At 35.7% G+C, this 18,760-nt stretch overlaps 1 protein-coding gene across 3 annotated transcripts in view; it reads right to left on the bottom strand.

The window, feature by feature from the left end:
- TMEM161B (transmembrane protein 161B) overlaps nt 1-18,760 on the bottom strand; it is a 42,004-nt gene that overhangs the window by 16,120 nt on the left and 7,124 nt on the right. Inside the window, exons 2-9 of one of the 3 annotated variants that reach the window (XM_015849741.3) lie at nt 15,246-15,349; nt 11,355-11,435; nt 9,010-9,107; nt 7,913-8,069; nt 6,889-7,040; nt 6,230-6,290; nt 4,370-4,510; nt 439-552 (exon numbers count right to left, since the gene is read on the bottom strand). In XM_015849741.3, coding sequence (XP_015705227.2) covers nt 439-552; nt 4,370-4,510; nt 6,230-6,290; nt 6,889-7,040; nt 7,913-8,069; nt 9,010-9,107; nt 11,355-11,435; nt 15,246-15,349 — 908 coding nt within the window. The remainder of the gene's footprint in view (nt 1-438; nt 553-4,369; nt 4,511-6,229; nt 6,291-6,888; nt 7,041-7,912; nt 8,070-9,009; nt 9,108-11,354; nt 11,436-15,245; nt 15,350-18,760) is intronic. The other 2 variants (XM_085530406.1, XM_085530407.1) reach the window with 2 other exon arrangements.

The following is an 18,760-nucleotide window of genomic DNA, read 5'->3' as shown; positions in this document are numbered from 1 at the left end:
TCTATTAATGAAGCAAAATTAATACTGAAGCTAGGCACTATATCTATGCATAGATTTTGAAACACTTCTCATCATACTGAGAGCCTTAGGCCAATTCTCATATTTATGCATCCCATTTGTCTTCAATGCAACCACTCATTTCTTAAACCAATATGTGAGCTGTAAGGCTTCCAACAGCTGGTAGTAGGGTGGTACTCCAGAAAAACAATCCAGTAGTCTGCTAAAGAGATGCCAGCATATAGTTGCTCTTCTAAAACCATCACCTCAGCACTCTGATTCATTCTTCCCCTGAGACAGCTGAGCTCAAAGAGCAGACTTTGAATGACAAAAGCTGTACAATTTTTAGTATTTCACACCGCTAAACTTTTAGAGGGCACTACTTAGACTGATAGCTTTATGCTCAGTAACCCCAGAAAGAGTTCTTAAAGGGAATCTTACAAAGGTATGCTCTCTTTGCCCAAAGGTGGGTTCATAATGTAGTCCTTAGTGATTGGTTTCACCCATAGAAGAACCATAAATAAAGGTGCCAAGAAGTTTATATGTAGAAGTGTTCTGAAAGAAAAAAAATAAAAGGGAGGGGGGTGGAAGTTTTTAAATGCAAACAATCAGCATACTGTTGAATTTGGCAATACAGACTCAAAAAGGTTAAGTCCAAACTTTAATATAATTGAGCGAAAGGTAAATAATAAGATTACTTCTCTATTTTTAAAATTATGACTAACATCTCAACAAAACAGCAATACTGCATAACGTGAAACCACACTGACTGTGGTTTTAAAAGTGCTCTTTGAAATAATTCTTCTTCCAGACACTTTAATAATCCAGTCAAAGGAACTACCTACATGCACTGTATCACACTATAGGAAAGACAGTTAAACAATTCCATACTATAGCAAACAGCAGTACCAAACATACCATACATACCAAACAGCAATAGCTTTTACAGTTTTAATCTAGGCAGTCAGCATCTTAGATGGATAACATGTCATAATTTTAAGATTTTTTTGTTTTATGAAAAAGGTACTCAGATTCATTTCCAGTACCTTATGCAAACCAGGGGAAACTTGCATTCAATTAAAGATACTAACAAAAAAAATACATTGCTTCAAAAGCACAATACAAACCTACACTGTCTACAATGCTAATTTAAAAGGAACTCCACGTATAAAACAGCAGGTTTAAAAATATATTATTCTGGAGCTTTCGCTGAAATAAACATATTTATTTTATTCTTCCCTTAGAACAGTCCAAAGCCCATATCCCAATCAGTTTATAGTTCTCAAATAAAATAAGAACAGTTGACAATTCATCCTGTAATCTGATATTTTTCACAAGTGCAACACTTCTGCTGTAACAGAACTGGCTCATCTATAGAGCCATCTCCAACAGCAGCCCTTCTAAACTATAAAAAGATAAAAATTAAAAAAATGAGGTAACCAAAAGTTATTCTGAAATACTGTACTGATTTCAAACAATCAAGCTTGCTAAACTCATCCTATACTCACTAAAATGTTGGAATGTTTCAGAAGCTGTTACTGCATCACATAAACCGTTGGCTTCAAGATGAAGAAATACACACAGTAGGTTTTTAAGTATTGCTAGGAAGCACAACAGGAGCAGTCCAGATCATCTTGGTAACTTGTGAGAACATTTCACTTCAACTTCTAATTAAAGACATCCTACTGAGTAAATGGACTGGAAAGTACTAAGTGGCAGCAAGATTCCCTTTCTGCTTATCTGAGCAGAAGGTAAAAGTCTAAAGGATTCTTAGATTCTGGAAAATGACTGTAGGAAAATAGTACAAATTAAGACAACTCCACAATATATACAAGGAAGGATACTGCTCACAATTAAAACTGAACTAACAAAATTAGAAGTATAATATAGAAATATAATTATTTTTATCCTATTTTTCTCTAAAATTTATTCCTGGTATATACATCTGTGGACAAATCATGTTAATTATTTCAACACTGTTCAAGTGGTAGTTACTTAATCTACTTAGGGGGATTTCACTGTTTTCTTAAAGTCTCCTATTTTATAACTATGGCTTGTCCTACCTGGTTTCTCTTAACAAGTATAATCTTATATTTGACTGCAAAGAACAGCACTGTTTTCCCACACCCATTCTAGAGAGTTTTGCATCAGTTACAGTCATCCTAATTTACTATTCCCTTTAGTTACTGCCAAACACTAAGGAATGATCTGCTCACTGACAAAAATACATCACAAAGAGCAAACATTGATCTCCTTAGGCCCACTGAAAACTATCAGTGATGACTCTTTGTTTTTAACTTCATTACCTATTTACAGTGCTGACTGATCAAGTTTTGATCCATTCCCGAGTATGAGATTTTTGTTTTCTATTTTTTGGCTTGAATAGTCAAAATATTAGTAGACTTATGAAAAAAAAATTGCTTGGTGCTGCATAATGTTATCTTCAACAATCAGATCTAATATCCTGTAAACATCAAGTTAGACAAGATTCAATTTTCAAAACCTCATCCCAATAATTATCAATTGACCTTTTATAACTTATTAATCAAGTTCTGTTTTAGAGATTTTATATTCCTGCAGAGAATCTCACAATCACAGATCAAGGAATATGCTGGAAAATTACAATATAGTTATAGAAAAGATACATTAAATTGTAAAATATTTATACACATAAAAATGAAAAAATGAGCACTTTATTTGCCTGAAAAGAACAGATTAAGAGTTGGCCACAGCCTACATGTAGACAGGAAATTAACAGCAGATAAAGCAGGAGCCAAGAGCCTGCAGCCCTAGTTACATGCATTCAACTACAAAGAGCTCAAATCTAACACAAAATACTTAGTTAGAAATTTACCAGCAGCGAAGGACTCAATTTAAACACAATTTTTTATGTTGAGCACTTATCAGAAAAAACAGATTTCAGTTTATACCTAATTATTATATTCAAAAACAGAATCATAGAGTAGTTTGGAAGAGATCTTTTTAAGATCATACAGTCCCAGTCCCCTACTGTATGCAGGGACACCTTTCTCTAGCCCTCAGCAACCCGTCCAGTCTGGCCTTGAATGCTTCCAGGGAGGGGCCATCCACAGCCTTGCTAGACAACCTATGCCAGTGCCTCACGATCTTCACAGTAAAGAATTCCTTCCTGATATCAAGTCAAAATCTACCCTCTTACAGTTTAAAACAATTTCCCCTCTTACTGTCACTACATGCTCTTAAAAAGTCCCTCCCCAGCTTTCTGCAGGCCCCCTTCAGGTACTGGAAGGCTGCTATAATGTCTCCTTGGAGCCTTCTCCTCTTCAGGTTGAAGAGCCCAAACTTCCTCCGTCTGTCCTCATGGACAAGATTCTCCAGCCCTCTGGTCATCGTCACAGCCCTCCTCTAGACCCACTCCAGCAGCTCCACATTATTCTTGTATTGGGAACCCCCAGAACTGGACACAGTACTCCATGTGGGGTATCACAAGAGCAGATTTAGAGGGGCACAATCACCTCCTTCTACCTGCTGGTCACATGTTTCTCTTAGCAGAGGAGTGAGACTAAATCATCACAGTGGCCCATGCTGTAACACCTATACATTAAATATCAATGGTCAAGACCTATGAAAGGCATTCACTCAACAAAAGAAAGATGGAAAAAAAACAAACAAACAGCTAAATCTAAGAAAACTGCTACTTAGAGCAGCTGCAAAAAAAGATGTTCCCTTAAAGTCATATTAACATCTGACTTGTTAGAATATTCTGGGTCATCATATAAGAAGCACAGAAATATGGGAAAATGAAGTACTCTGTGCTAATTTCTAAATCTATTAACAGAAGTTTTCATTGAGTTTTAGATTCACTTTAAGCATTTTTCCAGTTTATTGCCTTTCTGAGGCTATTGCTTCCTTCCTCTTCTTTTTTTAGCTGTATTTTTGTGGGGTTTTTTGTTGTTGTTGCTGTCGTTGTCTGTGTTTGCCTCTGGATCTTCCCCTAAATTTATCAACAAGAGCATGATGCTCACCTATTGCGCTACTGAAGAAAATAAAAAAGTCTATGGCTGTATGTCTTCTTCCAGTTAGCTGAACTTCCCAAGAAACATGACTAAGGAAAGAAAGCATTATGTAGAAACATTCCTTATGGTGCTCTCACAGGAGGAAAGGAATGTTCCTGAAACTGGGCCTCTAGTCACAAGGCAAAGAATGAAAGACTGTCAGAGTACAGTTTGATCAGAAAGAGGCAGGTGGCAAGTCTGCTTGAGATAGAAAACGCAGGTAGCAGCAGAAGTCTTAGTCACTACCTTCATGTTGGAATTGTTCATTTTGTTTATTTCCAGACAACAAAGATTTAAGACTGAGTAGCATATACCTATGTGCATATATTTTTCCTTACTGTGTTACTTTTTCTGTTGCTAAATTCAGAGCATCCAGATGCATTTGAGCCAGTCGCAAGCCAGGGAATGTCAAAAAAGCACCAATAAGTGAACACAAAACAGCCAGGAACAATTTGAAGGTTAGTTTAGACACAGGACCCCTAAAAGAAAAGAGAGGAAATGAGCATTTTCCTGAGGAGAAAGTGAATGGGCACGGTATCAGTGATTACTTTCAATTCAACAGTATCTAATATTTAATCAAAAAGCAAAAAGTATTGTACAGTTTTACTCTGGAATACCAGCATCATTACAACTCACCCAGGCACCAAAACAAAAGAAATAAGTCACCTGTTTATTTAATAAAATCAACAGAACACCTTCCTATTAAAAAAACTTCCTGTACCAAAAAAAAACTCCTATAAGATGTTAAATTTGTTAGTACAATAAAACAAAAAAAGAATAACTTTACATTGCAGTTTATAACTAACTGTATCACAGAAAAGCTAGCAGAATGAAGTCAATGGTTAATTTTTAAGAGAACAGTCATATCACAATTTTAAATTTTCAGTGGTTTTTAAATTATATACTAGCTACATTCTTTTATCCATTAAGAAGCTTTGTCAAACTTATAACTTCAGTTTTCCCATAGATTTATCAAACACATACATGTATCTAATTAGTTATGTCTCTTCCAAGTAGAAAATGTTGTTCTTTCTTTTAATTAACTATGCATTACTTCACAATTATTTTAAAAACTATCATGGATTAAATGAATTATTGGATTAATAAACATACACACATACATACACACACACACAAAAAAAAATCAAATGACATAACAGATTAAAGAGGAACAAAACCAATTCTAGTTATCCATATAGGCTTCAGACTTGTTAGTCCACAACCTCAAACTACCATAATCAACTCAATCACTCCTATGAAAAGCCAAAGCACTGCAAAAGTTTAAAAATAAAGGAATTTTAACAGGGATATTAATAGAAAAGTTAGTAAAGTCATAAAACCTTAGCTAAAACAAAGTGGAGAAAGGTTAAGAAATACATGGGATTCAGTTAAGGGTTTCTCTGATGATCCTACCTAAAAGTTATATATTTTCTAAGTAGGTATATTAGAAAGATCTGTTCCACAGAAATAAAGAAATTCCATAGTTCTGGCACAATACTTGAAAACTTGCAAGTCAGAAATTGAAGGCTTATCTCTCACAGTAAGGATACACCCCATAATACATGTGACAGTACATGCGAAAGGAGAGTTATACTACAAGTCAATTTTACAATTCACAAAGGCTATCTATGACAGTGACTGTGTATACACGTAATGTAACTAGTAATGGCACACCTCTTTTGAAGCACATACAAAACTTGAGATATCCTGTAGCAAGCAGATGTATCTGTGAAAGAGGCAAATACTACACAACTTGAAGATGCGACTAAAGCCAAAATTTACTCCTACAGGCAACTTCATCACAAGCTCCATCTGCGGTGTCTGAAGCTTTTTCACTCATTCATCCTCTTACATACTACAGGAATAGCAAAAAGATACTTTTCTGTTTAGAACAGTCCCTTCAGTGTTGCAGAGATTGCTTAAGAACTGCCACGAAAACTATATTTATACTTTTGAATTTTTTGTTTTAAATGCTACAGCCAAACTACCAGGGCAGAAACTATATGTAAATTAAAAAGAAAACAAAGATACTTTGAAGTATTGATGGATAATTCTCATTAATACACTTCTTCACAATTTTGGGAGGTTGTAAGCATGTAGAACAGCACAATATGCTAGACAAATGCTTGCTAAGAAAACCCAAGTGGTTCAGTTACAAATGCAAACACAATGTAGAATAGTGTATTTCCAGGACTTACTGGGATTCCAAACCCTGCTTTTCAAGAAACTGCATAGCACTTTCTGAGAAATTTGAGAATCCTGTGGAGACACATACATTAATGCATTTTATCACAGCAAAAACAATCCTTTCCTTCCACCCCCCACGACCTCCCTATAAAAGGCTACATAGCGATACATCTTTTAAAAAGTATTCATATGCCAGGATAATTCTTTCACATGCTAATTACTATGCCACAGTGAAATAAAACTTGGATGTTAACAATCTTTGAAAGTACCTGTTTGATATTTGAACATTTCATGAACATTAATGGAATTACCATGGACTCTTACAGACCAGGTACCTATTCTTTATTTTTTTTTTCAGTAAGGGAGCTTCACCTCACAAAGCAAGGCAAAACAGGTTAAAAATAAAACTGGAAGGAAAATGTAAACAAAACAAAAACAAAACAAAACAAAACAAAAAAAAAAAAACAAACAACCAAACAAGGTATTTTATGTATCTTAATACAAAGCAGGGAAAATAGACAAATTATCCTCCAGAAACACTGTATCACATAACAGTGTTAAAATTAACAGATACATTCCCAAAAATATCTAAAAGACGTGAAATAAATCTTTCTGGTCATGCAATAAATCAATAAATAAGACGGTTGCAAATACTAAAGAAGGGAGTTACCTGATTCCAGTCCAAACTCCAGATAGTTTTCTGTCACAATCAAAATCGCCATTGCTTTCACAAAGAAGAAAAAGCCAAACGTGACACAGACCGATCTTTCACCTCCTTCCTCTACTTTGAAATAGTGAGTGGTCAATGAAAACAGTACCTTACTACGCGAGAAAAGGGTCAAGGAAAATAAAATTGGAAAAATAACAATATTTAAGAATTATCAAGCTGTATTCTGATCATCTAAATGATATGATGATATGTAGGTAGGAACACGCTTCTCTGCAATACAGTTTTAATTTAGACTTACTTGCTGTCAATTACAGCAATATTCCCAACCATGGGTTATCTTATTTTAATAATAATATATAAGAATATCTTCTATTAATTATAGCAAAACCATAGCTGCTTCGTTTTACGGTTCAGTATTGCTTGCTTCCTAAAGTACTGTTTCTTTCATTTCCAGAAGAGAATGTTGCTTTTCACAGATCACAGTACTATTTGAGCTCCTACAACTGTCTATATGTTTTATTTTGTACTGAATCTGGGGGAAAAAAAAAATAAAATTGGAAACTCTATAAAGTTATGAATTCATGCATGCAAATTAGCAACACATGATGATTTACATTATTGTATTACTTAGTTCAGGAAGTATGAGACTAAACATAACAGAAAAGCTAGGCAGTAAATTGCACGCTTCTTCAAAAATTACTAACAATATGTATGGACAGCAATGTTCGACTGCCAGGCTGGGGAAATATTAGTTCAGAACAGGTACACACTACATTAATTCTATGTTCACATGGCTGTATTTTTTCTATAAATGGCTTGGTATAAATGTTTATGAGCTATTTATATCAGCACACACAAAGAAACATGTTACAGCATATACATTACCTGAAAATGATGCTAGCTTATACCATTTGGAAAAGAATTGTAAATACTTAAGTATTCTCTAAAACAACAATAGAGAGCTTTCTGTGAATTGCAGCATGATGGAACTGGTAGAATGATATAAGAAAACAGAAAAGGATACACTGCAAAAGCCAAGACAAGTAGACACCACACTACACTGATATTCATTTCTTGCGGGGGCTTCACAATGCTGTAATATGCTTCAGTCACCACATACACAACTGTAGCCGCAACAGTGAAATCCACCAACCACTGGTATTCAGGAAAGTAATGTAATGCTGAAAAATACAAATTTGCAAACGTTACACCTATGATATTTTTAAGGTAAGTGTTGTCATATACGGAATACAATAAATTAAGCTGGGCTATTTACAAAGAGGGAGCTGCTGGGAAGTATAAAGAGCAATTCATGATAAGAAAGTCCAGCCTGCCCCTCCCAAACACCTTACCTAGATCAAGAGAGTTAAAAAGCCACAAAACACTATGCAGCATTTGTCTCCTGACTATGAGATATGTGACAACAAACACAGGACATTGGTTAAATACGGGTATTTCCAAGTCCTGTACTTACTTTGAAATAATAATTTTGTCAGATTTAACCTGCTTGAATTCATAGCTCTTTAAAAGCATTTAAATCTTCAGTTGCATTCATATCCATAAACACTCAGGAAGACACTGATGCTTCTGTATACAGCACATGCATATGAAAATGTAAATAAGGAAATATATAGCATACGTGCATAGAAAAGTCTTAAGGTTACATATGTAAAGGAAATTCATTATCGTTAAGGAATCAGAAATCATGATTTTACAAGCAACTTTCAAAACATTTGACGCCGCTTTCTTCTGCTCTGTCATTTTTGGTAAACAAGCATATTAAGCCAGTTTCAACTCTGTAGGTCTAGGTTTCTGTGCAATAGTACATTTCCTATTTCAGGACAGCAGAAAGCATAAGTTTCAACATCTGTCAGTTACCATTTTCTCATCCAAAGCTATGATCTCTGCTTTTAATACGCTGTGATGTGATCTTTTCCACACGGTCTCATACTGCTTTGGATGCCTGGTTGCAACAATTTTTGCAATCTCATTTTACACTCTTTATATTGGTTGTCAATAAAAAAGATAATCCAGCATTTGCTGCAAATAAATACTTAATAGAAAATACCAGGACATACTTGATACATTACATCATTGTAGTATCAGCATCTTTGTTCTTACCAATAGTGTCCCTTTCAGTCACAGACTTTGTTTCCAGATGAAGATCGATATCTTTTGGAATGGTTAAAGGTTTGTTTTCAATGTGACCATTATATTTTCTGTAACAAAAAATACATATGTAGATAAATAAAATAAACATAGATTCCACAAAATCAACTTTCTCTTTGTATGTATAACAATATTTCAAATTTAAGAAGAATGCAGACTTTTTTTCCTTACATGTAAGCACTTCTATCTAGTTTGCTAAAAGCAGTAACTCCAGTTTAAAGAGTTTAGAAACAACAAGGTATGCCAGTAATTACAGGGTTTATCTTGTAGCGTTCTAATGCACTATGATAATTATGCACACTTCTACATGCTGTATCCTATTCACAAATTAAGACAGAAGCTGGTGGGTACTGTTTACTCCATTCCACTGTTAGACAGGAATCTGTAGTGATCTAAAAAGTAACCCCAGCCTCGATAGTTGTTATATGAGTACCACTGTAGAGAAGAATACATCCGCCTTGCCAAACAAATCTCCTGAAGAAACTTGAAGCTGAAGTGACACTTTCCAAACAAAGTCTAGACAAGATTCCAAGCCCACTCCCCAAAAAATCAGATTTCCCAAAATAGCATCAGGCTTTTAAGTTTGTCGCCTAAGCTAAATTAACCTAGATCCTTGAAAGATGTATCAGATCAGCCATCAATAAAATAACTATTAGGCAGTTTTCTAATTTAAAAGAATGGCTGCAGAAATGGCTTTGACCTATTTCAACTCATATCCTGCTTGTGAAAAAAGTAAAAACAATTATCACCGTATTAATAGCAATACTAGAGATACAGTAGACCTTGAAAAGAAGTAATACATCATGCTTCTTCGGAGGAAATAGGCGAAACTCTGCAAACTCTGATACTAAGTCAGGGTTCAAAAACCTGGTTTTAGCCATTCCTGCAGCACATAACAGATACACAGAGGCTCTAAGCCTTACTTTTAGCCATCATCATTTCCCCTTCTAGATCCACTGAATTACCTTCCAAATACAGTATAAACAAAAATGCAACACATAATTTAAAGCTTTTTTATGCTTCTCGAATTTCTGGTAACAAATAACAGATTTGAACAATGTGGGTTTTTTGGGATTTTTTTTTTGTTTGTTTGTTTTTTGGGGGGAGGCGGGGGGTGGAAATTTCCCCCCACAGCAAAGAGATAAAGACCAGAAAGGCTATTTAGAGCAACAACTTTTTTTTTTTTTTTTTTTTTTTTTTTTTCCCCTGATGCTTTGAAACTATATTAATACCATCATCTTCAAAATCTTTCCATGGGGTGCATTAAAAGGAACATGGCCAGCGGGTCAAGGGAGGTGATCCTCCTGCTCTACTCTGCCCTGGCCAGGCCTCACCTGGAGTTCTGCATCCAGTTCTGTGCTCACCAATAGAAAAATGACAAGGATCTCTTGGAGAGATTCTCTCCAGCAGGGGGCCTGCTGATAAAGGGCCTGGAGTGTCTCCGCTATGAGGAAAGGCTGAGTGAACTGGGTATGTTCAGCCTTGAGAAAAGACTTGGAGGGGATCTGATTAATTTTTATAATTATCTTAAATGTGTGAGTCAAAGAGACATGTCCAACCTCTTTTCAGTGATGTGTGGAGACAGGACTAGGGGAAACGGCCATAAACTGGAGCATAGGAAGTTCTGCACCAATATGTGAAGGACCTTCATAGTGAGGGGGATGGAGCACTGGAACAGGCTGCCCACAGAGGCTGTGGACCCTCCTTCTCAGGAGATATTCATGCCCACTTGGTGCCAAACTGTTCAGCTTTCTGTAGGGCATCTGCTTTGAAGGGAGATGATCTCTGGTGGACTCTCCCAGACCCTACGATTTTGTGATATATATATGTGATATATGAATATATATGAATATATGATATTGTGATATATGAAATAAGCCATACTAAAAGCTCAAAACCTCTTAGAGGACAACAATAACACAATATACTTAGCCAAATTTCACACACTCAAATCTTGCCTAAAAAAGAGGAGCTTCAACACTAAAGAAGATTTGCTTTCCTCAGGCTCCATGAAATGAGTACACTGATTTTAAAAAATCCCTGTAACCAAATTAACAATTTCACAAACCACATTTAAGGCCTGGGAATCATCCACTGCTGTACAAACTGGAAATGTTCAATTATTTAGTGAAACAAAAGAACACAGTTCAGAGCCGTGACAACACAAGCATCACAATCATATGCAAAAAGCAGTTTTAGAGTCAGAGAAAAAGCCAGAAGTTGGCCAAAGTTGTAATACAGATCATAACAACAATAACAACAAAAAAAGGTGGGGGGGAAGAGAAAGAAATGCTTACCTGTCTTTTTTGCTCTTCCCTCTTTGTTTCCCTGCAAGAATCCGTAGTTCTTCTTCAGTAGGATGTTGATACCATCGTAAACTAAGGGGAAATTGCAAGTAAAATATTGTTAACACTAGCAATATACAATGATTTATTAAAAAAAAAAAAAAAAGAAAGAAAGAAAAGAAAACATAACTATACATCAACACAGACCTATATATATACAATAGCAGTTATCTGCAACACCTAAACAAAATACCCTGCTTGGACTGAACAACAACAGCTGACCTTCAGTTCTCTTCAGCACAAATTACTTCCCATATACCATTTGAAAGTTTTACAGCTGCCCCTTTGTAACATGCCCTTCACTTCTCAAAGCAAGCGTCTCCAAACTTACTAGGAAAAAGGACAGCAGCTTACAAAAGCACAGACAGGTAAATATTAAAATATGTAAACGCTGTCTACAAAACAATCCGCATATTCTACTATCTCAGTTATGGATTTTGCACAAGAGTTATTTAAAAAACAAAATTAACTGATTTATGTGTAAACTGTACAATCGTCTACTTTCACACATAAATGCACCATCCATTTACTCATTTATCTAAAAGGCAAGAGAAGGCAAGGAAGTTCCGAAGTGGAAAAAAAAGATGGTTCAGTCTCAGTATTTTTACTCAAATTTGATTTAACTTTAGTAGCTGAAGTACCGTCTTTCCTACCCAGCAAAAGCAAGGTGCCCTTCAGATTTTGGATGGCTGTCACTCTGATTCTTCTGCTAAAATGTTAAGGCAAAGAGGTCCAACTATAAACAGAAACATACTTCGCAGATTTATCTATATAAATGCACAAGTTTTGTTTTGTTTTGTTTTCTAGAGAAGGTTACTGATTTATGATACAGTTTAATACAAGGTAATAATCAAGAGGGAGCAATGGAACCCATAACTATTATTATTACTCAAGTTCGGAAAATCTCACTAAATAAGACCATCCAAATCTACATCAGAGAATCTGAAATGCCACAGACAAAATTCTGGTTCTGTTTGGTATGCTAACACAAAGAATACTTAAAACCACAACTTGGACTTCATTGCACTACAAAATGTGTTGCAAGTAATACAAAATTACAAGTAACAGAAGCAACAATATTAATAAGGGGATTTTTTGGTGGTTTTTTTTTGTTTTTTTTGGGTTTTTTTTGGGGGGGGTTGTTGTTGTTTTTTAGTTTAATAAAGCTAACAGGACTTCAATTTAAAATCTCAAAACAAAAAAAGAAAAAAAAAGTGAACACATTTTCATTAAAGTAGAGGTTGAAAAAAAAAAGTTTGCATTTGCTTTAGCCTGCTTAAAACTGAGATTCTGCAACTGATTACTCTGTAGCTTTGACAGAGTTTACACTGAAGACCAGAACAAACATGCCTCAGTTAATTTGAATGATTGCCTTTAATAACTGTAGAACAGAACATCACTTTTCTCCTGAAGTGGCTTGGAGGGAGGACAAAAGCCACTGAGAAAAGCAACATTTTGGTAGAGACAGACTTACTAGTTAAATATGCAAATGCCTTGGTAGACACTTGGGCTGCCAATTCATTGACTCAATCAATTTGAATGTCCATATTCTGTTCAAGTCCTGAAAAGGCTTGTATACCTTTTCGAATATAAGTAAATTATGTTTCGGCAGTTAAAGATAGCCATCCACTCTACAAATGAAAAAAACAACTTCTGTCTGTCCATTCTAACAACTATGTTAAATTTTAAAATGTCTGTATTTCCTTTTAATGGGCTTTGAATGTACACATATGGGCATCTTGAAACCAGCTGGTCACTTAAGGCTCTGCATTTTCTCATAAAATGTTTACTTTCCCTCCCCTTCAGCAAGGACTGTCTCCTGAAGATATTTCAGATTATTTCTTTAGAAAAACCTCCCAGCGCTTCTGAAGAAAAACATCTTGGCCAAGTAACTTAAACTGGCCTTGGTGATCACAGTCTAGTTGAAAATAACACATTGACAGGAAAGGACACAGAGGTAGTAACTTTTCCTAGGAAAGCTGGACTTCACTGTGTGTGTAAAACACACTCCACCACCCCACTTACAGAAGTCCATCTAAGAAAACACTTCACAAATGGATAATGCTTGAGAAAATAGGTTTACATATGCTTGTCAGATAAACTATTAAAAAAAAATATTTTCTTTCTGACATTAAAATTCAGATTCTTGTTTTAGTAAAGCTCCTGATTCGATTTTATTTCTGAAACACAGAGGCATTCACGTCTCTTTACAAAATTCTAGTATTTGGTGTGTTACTCATAATGACTGGAATGACAACACACTAGAATAGTTACCTTATAAATAGAATGCTGAAAAGCAACAATGAGATTTTCAAGGTTACTAACATGAAAGGCAAGGAGACACCCACTGACCTCAGTGGGAGCGGAATTCCAAAGAGCTAGTGCAGAAATTCTGCTTTATGTACTTATCCGTACACGTGCAAAGATTAAAAACAAGAAAGGGTGACCCCAAAAATATATTTGAACAGCAAATCTTTCACTGGCACAACATTTGCCTTAGAATATGAATACAGAGACTACAGAGAATGAAAATGCAATAAGAATGAAGGACACAAGCTTAATACTGAGCAATTCTTAAAAATAAAAATAAATAAATTCTGAAATGGACATAAAGACAAAAGTTTTAAATACAATATAAAAAGTAGAAGATATCATTTGAAATATAACTGATACAACACTATGATACTAACACTGTATAAACAATGAAGATATGAAGTTTCATATTCATAGAAAATTTTCTGTAACTCACAATATAATATTCTTTTTACAGGAAAAAATACCCTGCAAGAGTGGTCAACAATGAAACTTCTAAAAACAACTAAGAGTATGATTTCCATCTGCATCATCTGCCCATTGAGAACTCTGTTTTCCATTCCACCTCTCCACTGTTGCTGTGATATTTAGCACACATTCATTTGCATTTTAAATGTCACACATTAGTGACATTTTTTCTTGGCAATCATTTGGGATTTGAAAAGGGAAAAACTGAAAAATAAAATAAAATAAAAATAAAAAAAATAATAATAAAATAAAATAAAATATGTCAAAGATACTGAGAGGGAAGAAAGCAGTGGAAAATTATACAAGACTGGTTAAGACTACCAGAGAATATGCTATCATTTAAGGAAACTCCTTCAGAAATCAAGAAGCAGAGATGTAGCGTTCTCCAAATTTCAACAGTTCCAAAAGACATAATGCTACCTTCTGATCATTCAAGGTGTTTTTCTTCCCAGAGGAATAAACAAAGCATCTCTGTTGCTTTTAATATTTAAGATACTGATTCAATTCAAAACAGCTGCTGTTTTTAGTTATTATGAATATTGTCACACAGGGAAAGCTCCCTTTGCAACACACTGCCTGTTTGATCTATCATTATGAAGAAGTACTATATTAAAATGTATAGTAAACCTGTCCTGTGAAGCTCTCAAAACACAATTTTTAATAAATACCTAAGTACTCTGTTTATGCAAGGCTAATCAGTACAACTGTCACAAATACTGAAGCACTTCAAAGAAAGAAGTCCTTTGGTTCTTAACAGTATTTAACTTAGCTTTTCAATATAAAATTATGTAGCTTGTTCCTTTAGTAAGGTAAGAGCTGGAAAACAGATAGCTTTATGACTAATACAATTAACAGCAACAAGTCTACTCTTTCACAGTAGCACTGTTTTAATACCTCGAACCTGCAAGTCAGTTGCCATCATGCTGTGCAAAGCTCAGGAATAGCAAGTAGATTAATTACTTTTCAAGACAAACTAAATTAGTAAAGTTCTACTGTTTCGACTGTGATGCGTAATTGCTTTACCACACTCACACACCATGTATCAACAGTTTCTTATCTTACCTGCCACTACAGAGAAGCCAACGAGCAAGAGAATAGTGAGGTATGATCTTCTGTATGACACTAGCCATTACCATGGTAACCACCAACTGTACACCTATTACACCCTGTAGAGGAATAAGTTAACAAGAAGTCAGTATGTGCTCTTAAAATCTGCTTTAGTACCTTTTTGTTTTGTTCCCATATTTTGAAAACACCCTCATGTATCAGGGATGATTTTTTTATTTTATTTTTCAATTTAGAAGGTAAAAACCCCACGCTGCATCAGTGTTCAAGAAATCCCTTGGAACCTGCAGTAACCAACTACATCCTTTACCAAAAGAAAAAGGCATCACAAGGCCAGCAGCATCAGCGTCCTGCCAGCTCCCAACAGAGTGCCTCAGCTGAGCAGGTTGGGATGCCACATGTTGATACTCCACAAGATATTCTGCTGTACAATCTAATCACTCGTCACAATCTTGCTGTTTGTGGTCTCTTTCTCTTCAACATGATTTAACACTGACACCCCCAAATACACCATAGTTCACCACTTACAACCACCTCTTGAAATTTCAGCCTCCTGTTAACACAGAGCATTCGCTCCTTCCTGCACTAATGAAATAGATGGTGAAGGGAAGGTTCATAATAATCAGTGTAACTTATATACTGTAGTAAGTTCTTTAGCAACTTTTCTGTTTGTTTGTTTAAATATATCAGAAATTGTGTGGTCAATTCTGCTGTTACAAAAATTAGTCCAATAAAATGTAACAGGTGATGTCCAGTACCATCCTTAATGAAACACGATTTAAAATTATCAAGATAGCACAAAGTACCATTTTCCATTAGTAATCACCTAAAATGAATGTTACCAGACATCTCATAGTGAGGTTTCAATTATCAATTAGAAGTACTTGTTACATCTTTCAACTTGAAATAACATGTTTAAGTTTTCTTCAGCTGTTCAGGCCTGGAACTTATAAATAGAAGGGAGAACAAATTTTTACTCTATCCGATAGCACAAGGATAAGGGAATGATTGATTTTAAACTGAAAGAGGGATGATTTAGACTAGATATTGTAGGAATTTTGTGTTGTTTTTTTTCTTCAGCAGGCAGTGAGGTGCTGGCACAGCTGCCCAGAGAAGCTGTGGGTGCCCCACTCCTGGATGCGCTCAGGGCCAGGTTGGATGGGGCCCTTGGCAGCCTGAGCTGGGGGGAGCAGCCCAGCCCACAGCAGGGGATTGGAACTAAGTGGACTTTAAGGTCATTTCTAACAGAAAACATTTTGTGATCGAAGTTTCTGCAGTGCTCTTGCACAACCGCTTCTGCCTTCTTGAAATTTCAACTGTTTCTATAAATTGCTGCCATTAATTCTTATACATACCTCAAAAGAACTGACTTTTGCTAAAGCTTCCTTTCAGTAAGACTGGGGACCCCTGCAATAACTGGGTTTTTTTGGGTGGGTTTTTTTTTTTTGTTTTTTTTTTTGTTTTTTTTTCAAGAAGCCAATAACAGCATAAATTGTGATATGTCCACTGATATCATACTATGTGGGAAACATAACATTTTGCTAACACTCACCTGTATATATTTTTGCACTACTTATTTATATGCACATTAATACATTCTGGAATAAATATACACCATCCCAAGCTATCTTAAACTACAGAACTGCTTTTACCCAAAGAAAAACACAAAACAGAGAGATTGTTCTAATTCAGGTTCTAACCAATCAAATCTCCCACACACTTTTGAGTCTTTCCATTACCGCAAATATTAGTTTAGCTACTCACTTCAAGAATACAAAGGCAGATTGGGTATTGGTTCCAATCAAAATCTTCTGCTTTACTTGACATAGTCTAAATTAGTAGACATGGTTCAGAATTTAAAAAACTATCCCTAGTTAATAGAATATTGTTTAAAGGGGAAGACATTAAAGGACAAAATCTTCTGCAAGAAACAATGAACACAAACTGGAATGCAGGATGTTCTGTCTGAAGACCAGGAAGCCACTTCTGTGCTGTGTAAGTGACAGACTAAACAAACATTAGAAACAGAAGCCAGTACCTTACAGATCAGAGAGACACTTCTGTCAGTCTGTGTACTGCTGAAAATCCCTCAGCCCGAAGGTTAGAAGACTGTGAAAGACAGTTAAACCAGTTTCTGTGCAAAACAGGAGTTGGCTAGTAACCCCATGGTCGATGCTGAGAGCAACACAGAACAACCAGACAGTGACTACAATGCCTAATAGGTTGCAGAGTTGTGTTTCCATAACAGAGGAAGACAAAGGTCAGAGGTGTTTCAGTATCTTGATCACTCAAGTCCAGAACCTTGAAGTACTTATGGCATCATTATTTCTGTTTGTGCTACAGAAAACATACTTTACATCACAGCTTTGAATAAAACATAATAAAGAATTCCTAAGTAGTCTACAATAGAAGTGTTTGCAGTTACATTGAAGGATAAGACAGACACACTCTTAAAATAAAAATGACAGGCCCAAAAGTCACTATGTTAGGTATGAACAAAGTGCAACCTAGATTTTGGCCTTCATTGTCTATACCTCTAGCACTACATAATTAGAGACACTGTTACTGATAAACACCAGAACAAAAAGTAAGAATAAGTACGATAAAGCTTCCATACTCTTATCTACAAATGATGTGTGCTGATAACACAAACACAGCTACCTCGTAATATTAACAGAAAATATGAACACTGTTAAAAGTACTTCTTCCTAGAGTATATTTTTATATTTACAGAACATGCAGAGCAAGAATAACCAAGGTTAATAGTTTTATCAAAGATAAGACTACAGCCCTTGCATTCTGACCTTACCAAGGTTATTCTCCCACTCGGACTGTACCATGTCAAGTTTTTTCCCTTGCTCTATCACGTACACAGATGTTACTAACATTCAATGCCTAGCTTTACTCGGGGCTTCAAAACTACTTGGTCTACAACAACCTCTACAACAACCACCAACTGCTGCACCCCACCCCCAACTCACCCCACACCCCCAGTGCAGGATGAAGGCAGTGATTTGAAGCCAGCAGTTGTATGCACTGGGATTACTTAGAATAGCACACCAGCTGAACAACTACATGCTCCAGAGAACAGGCAGGAGAACACAGCTTCATGTTCAGAAACACAATGCCAGCTACTTATTTCTGAAGTGACAACTCTTGTAAAAACAAGAGTTTGTTTTACAGTACAAATGATGCATCAAGTGGCATGAAGAACACACAAAGGAATTCATGTCTACCACCAGTTGCTCACCTCCATGTGCCACTTCTGCTTTGGCCAGTGCTTTTCCCAAGTTCAAAGAAGGGTCATAAGCTGGTAGATAGGAGTCAGAATCTGCATGACTCCCTTTGAATCAAGTTATGTTATTTAAAAATCAAACCACAGTCTTGTCAGCCAACATCATTTTATCCCCCATGAAAGAAGAGTGCTCCCTAACCACAACAATTACAGAATTAAGGATCATTAGGAAAATCAAACTACTAATGTAATAGTCTCATGACTGGAACCAAACCAC

The sequence above is a fragment of the Coturnix japonica genome, chromosome Z (genome assembly GCF_054131305.1).
Source record: "Coturnix japonica strain WE chromosome Z, WE-NBRP24, whole genome shotgun sequence".
In the NCBI taxonomy this organism is placed as follows: domain Eukaryota; kingdom Metazoa; phylum Chordata; class Aves; order Galliformes; family Phasianidae; genus Coturnix; species Coturnix japonica.
This window is presented reverse-complemented; position numbering and strand designations above follow the sequence as displayed.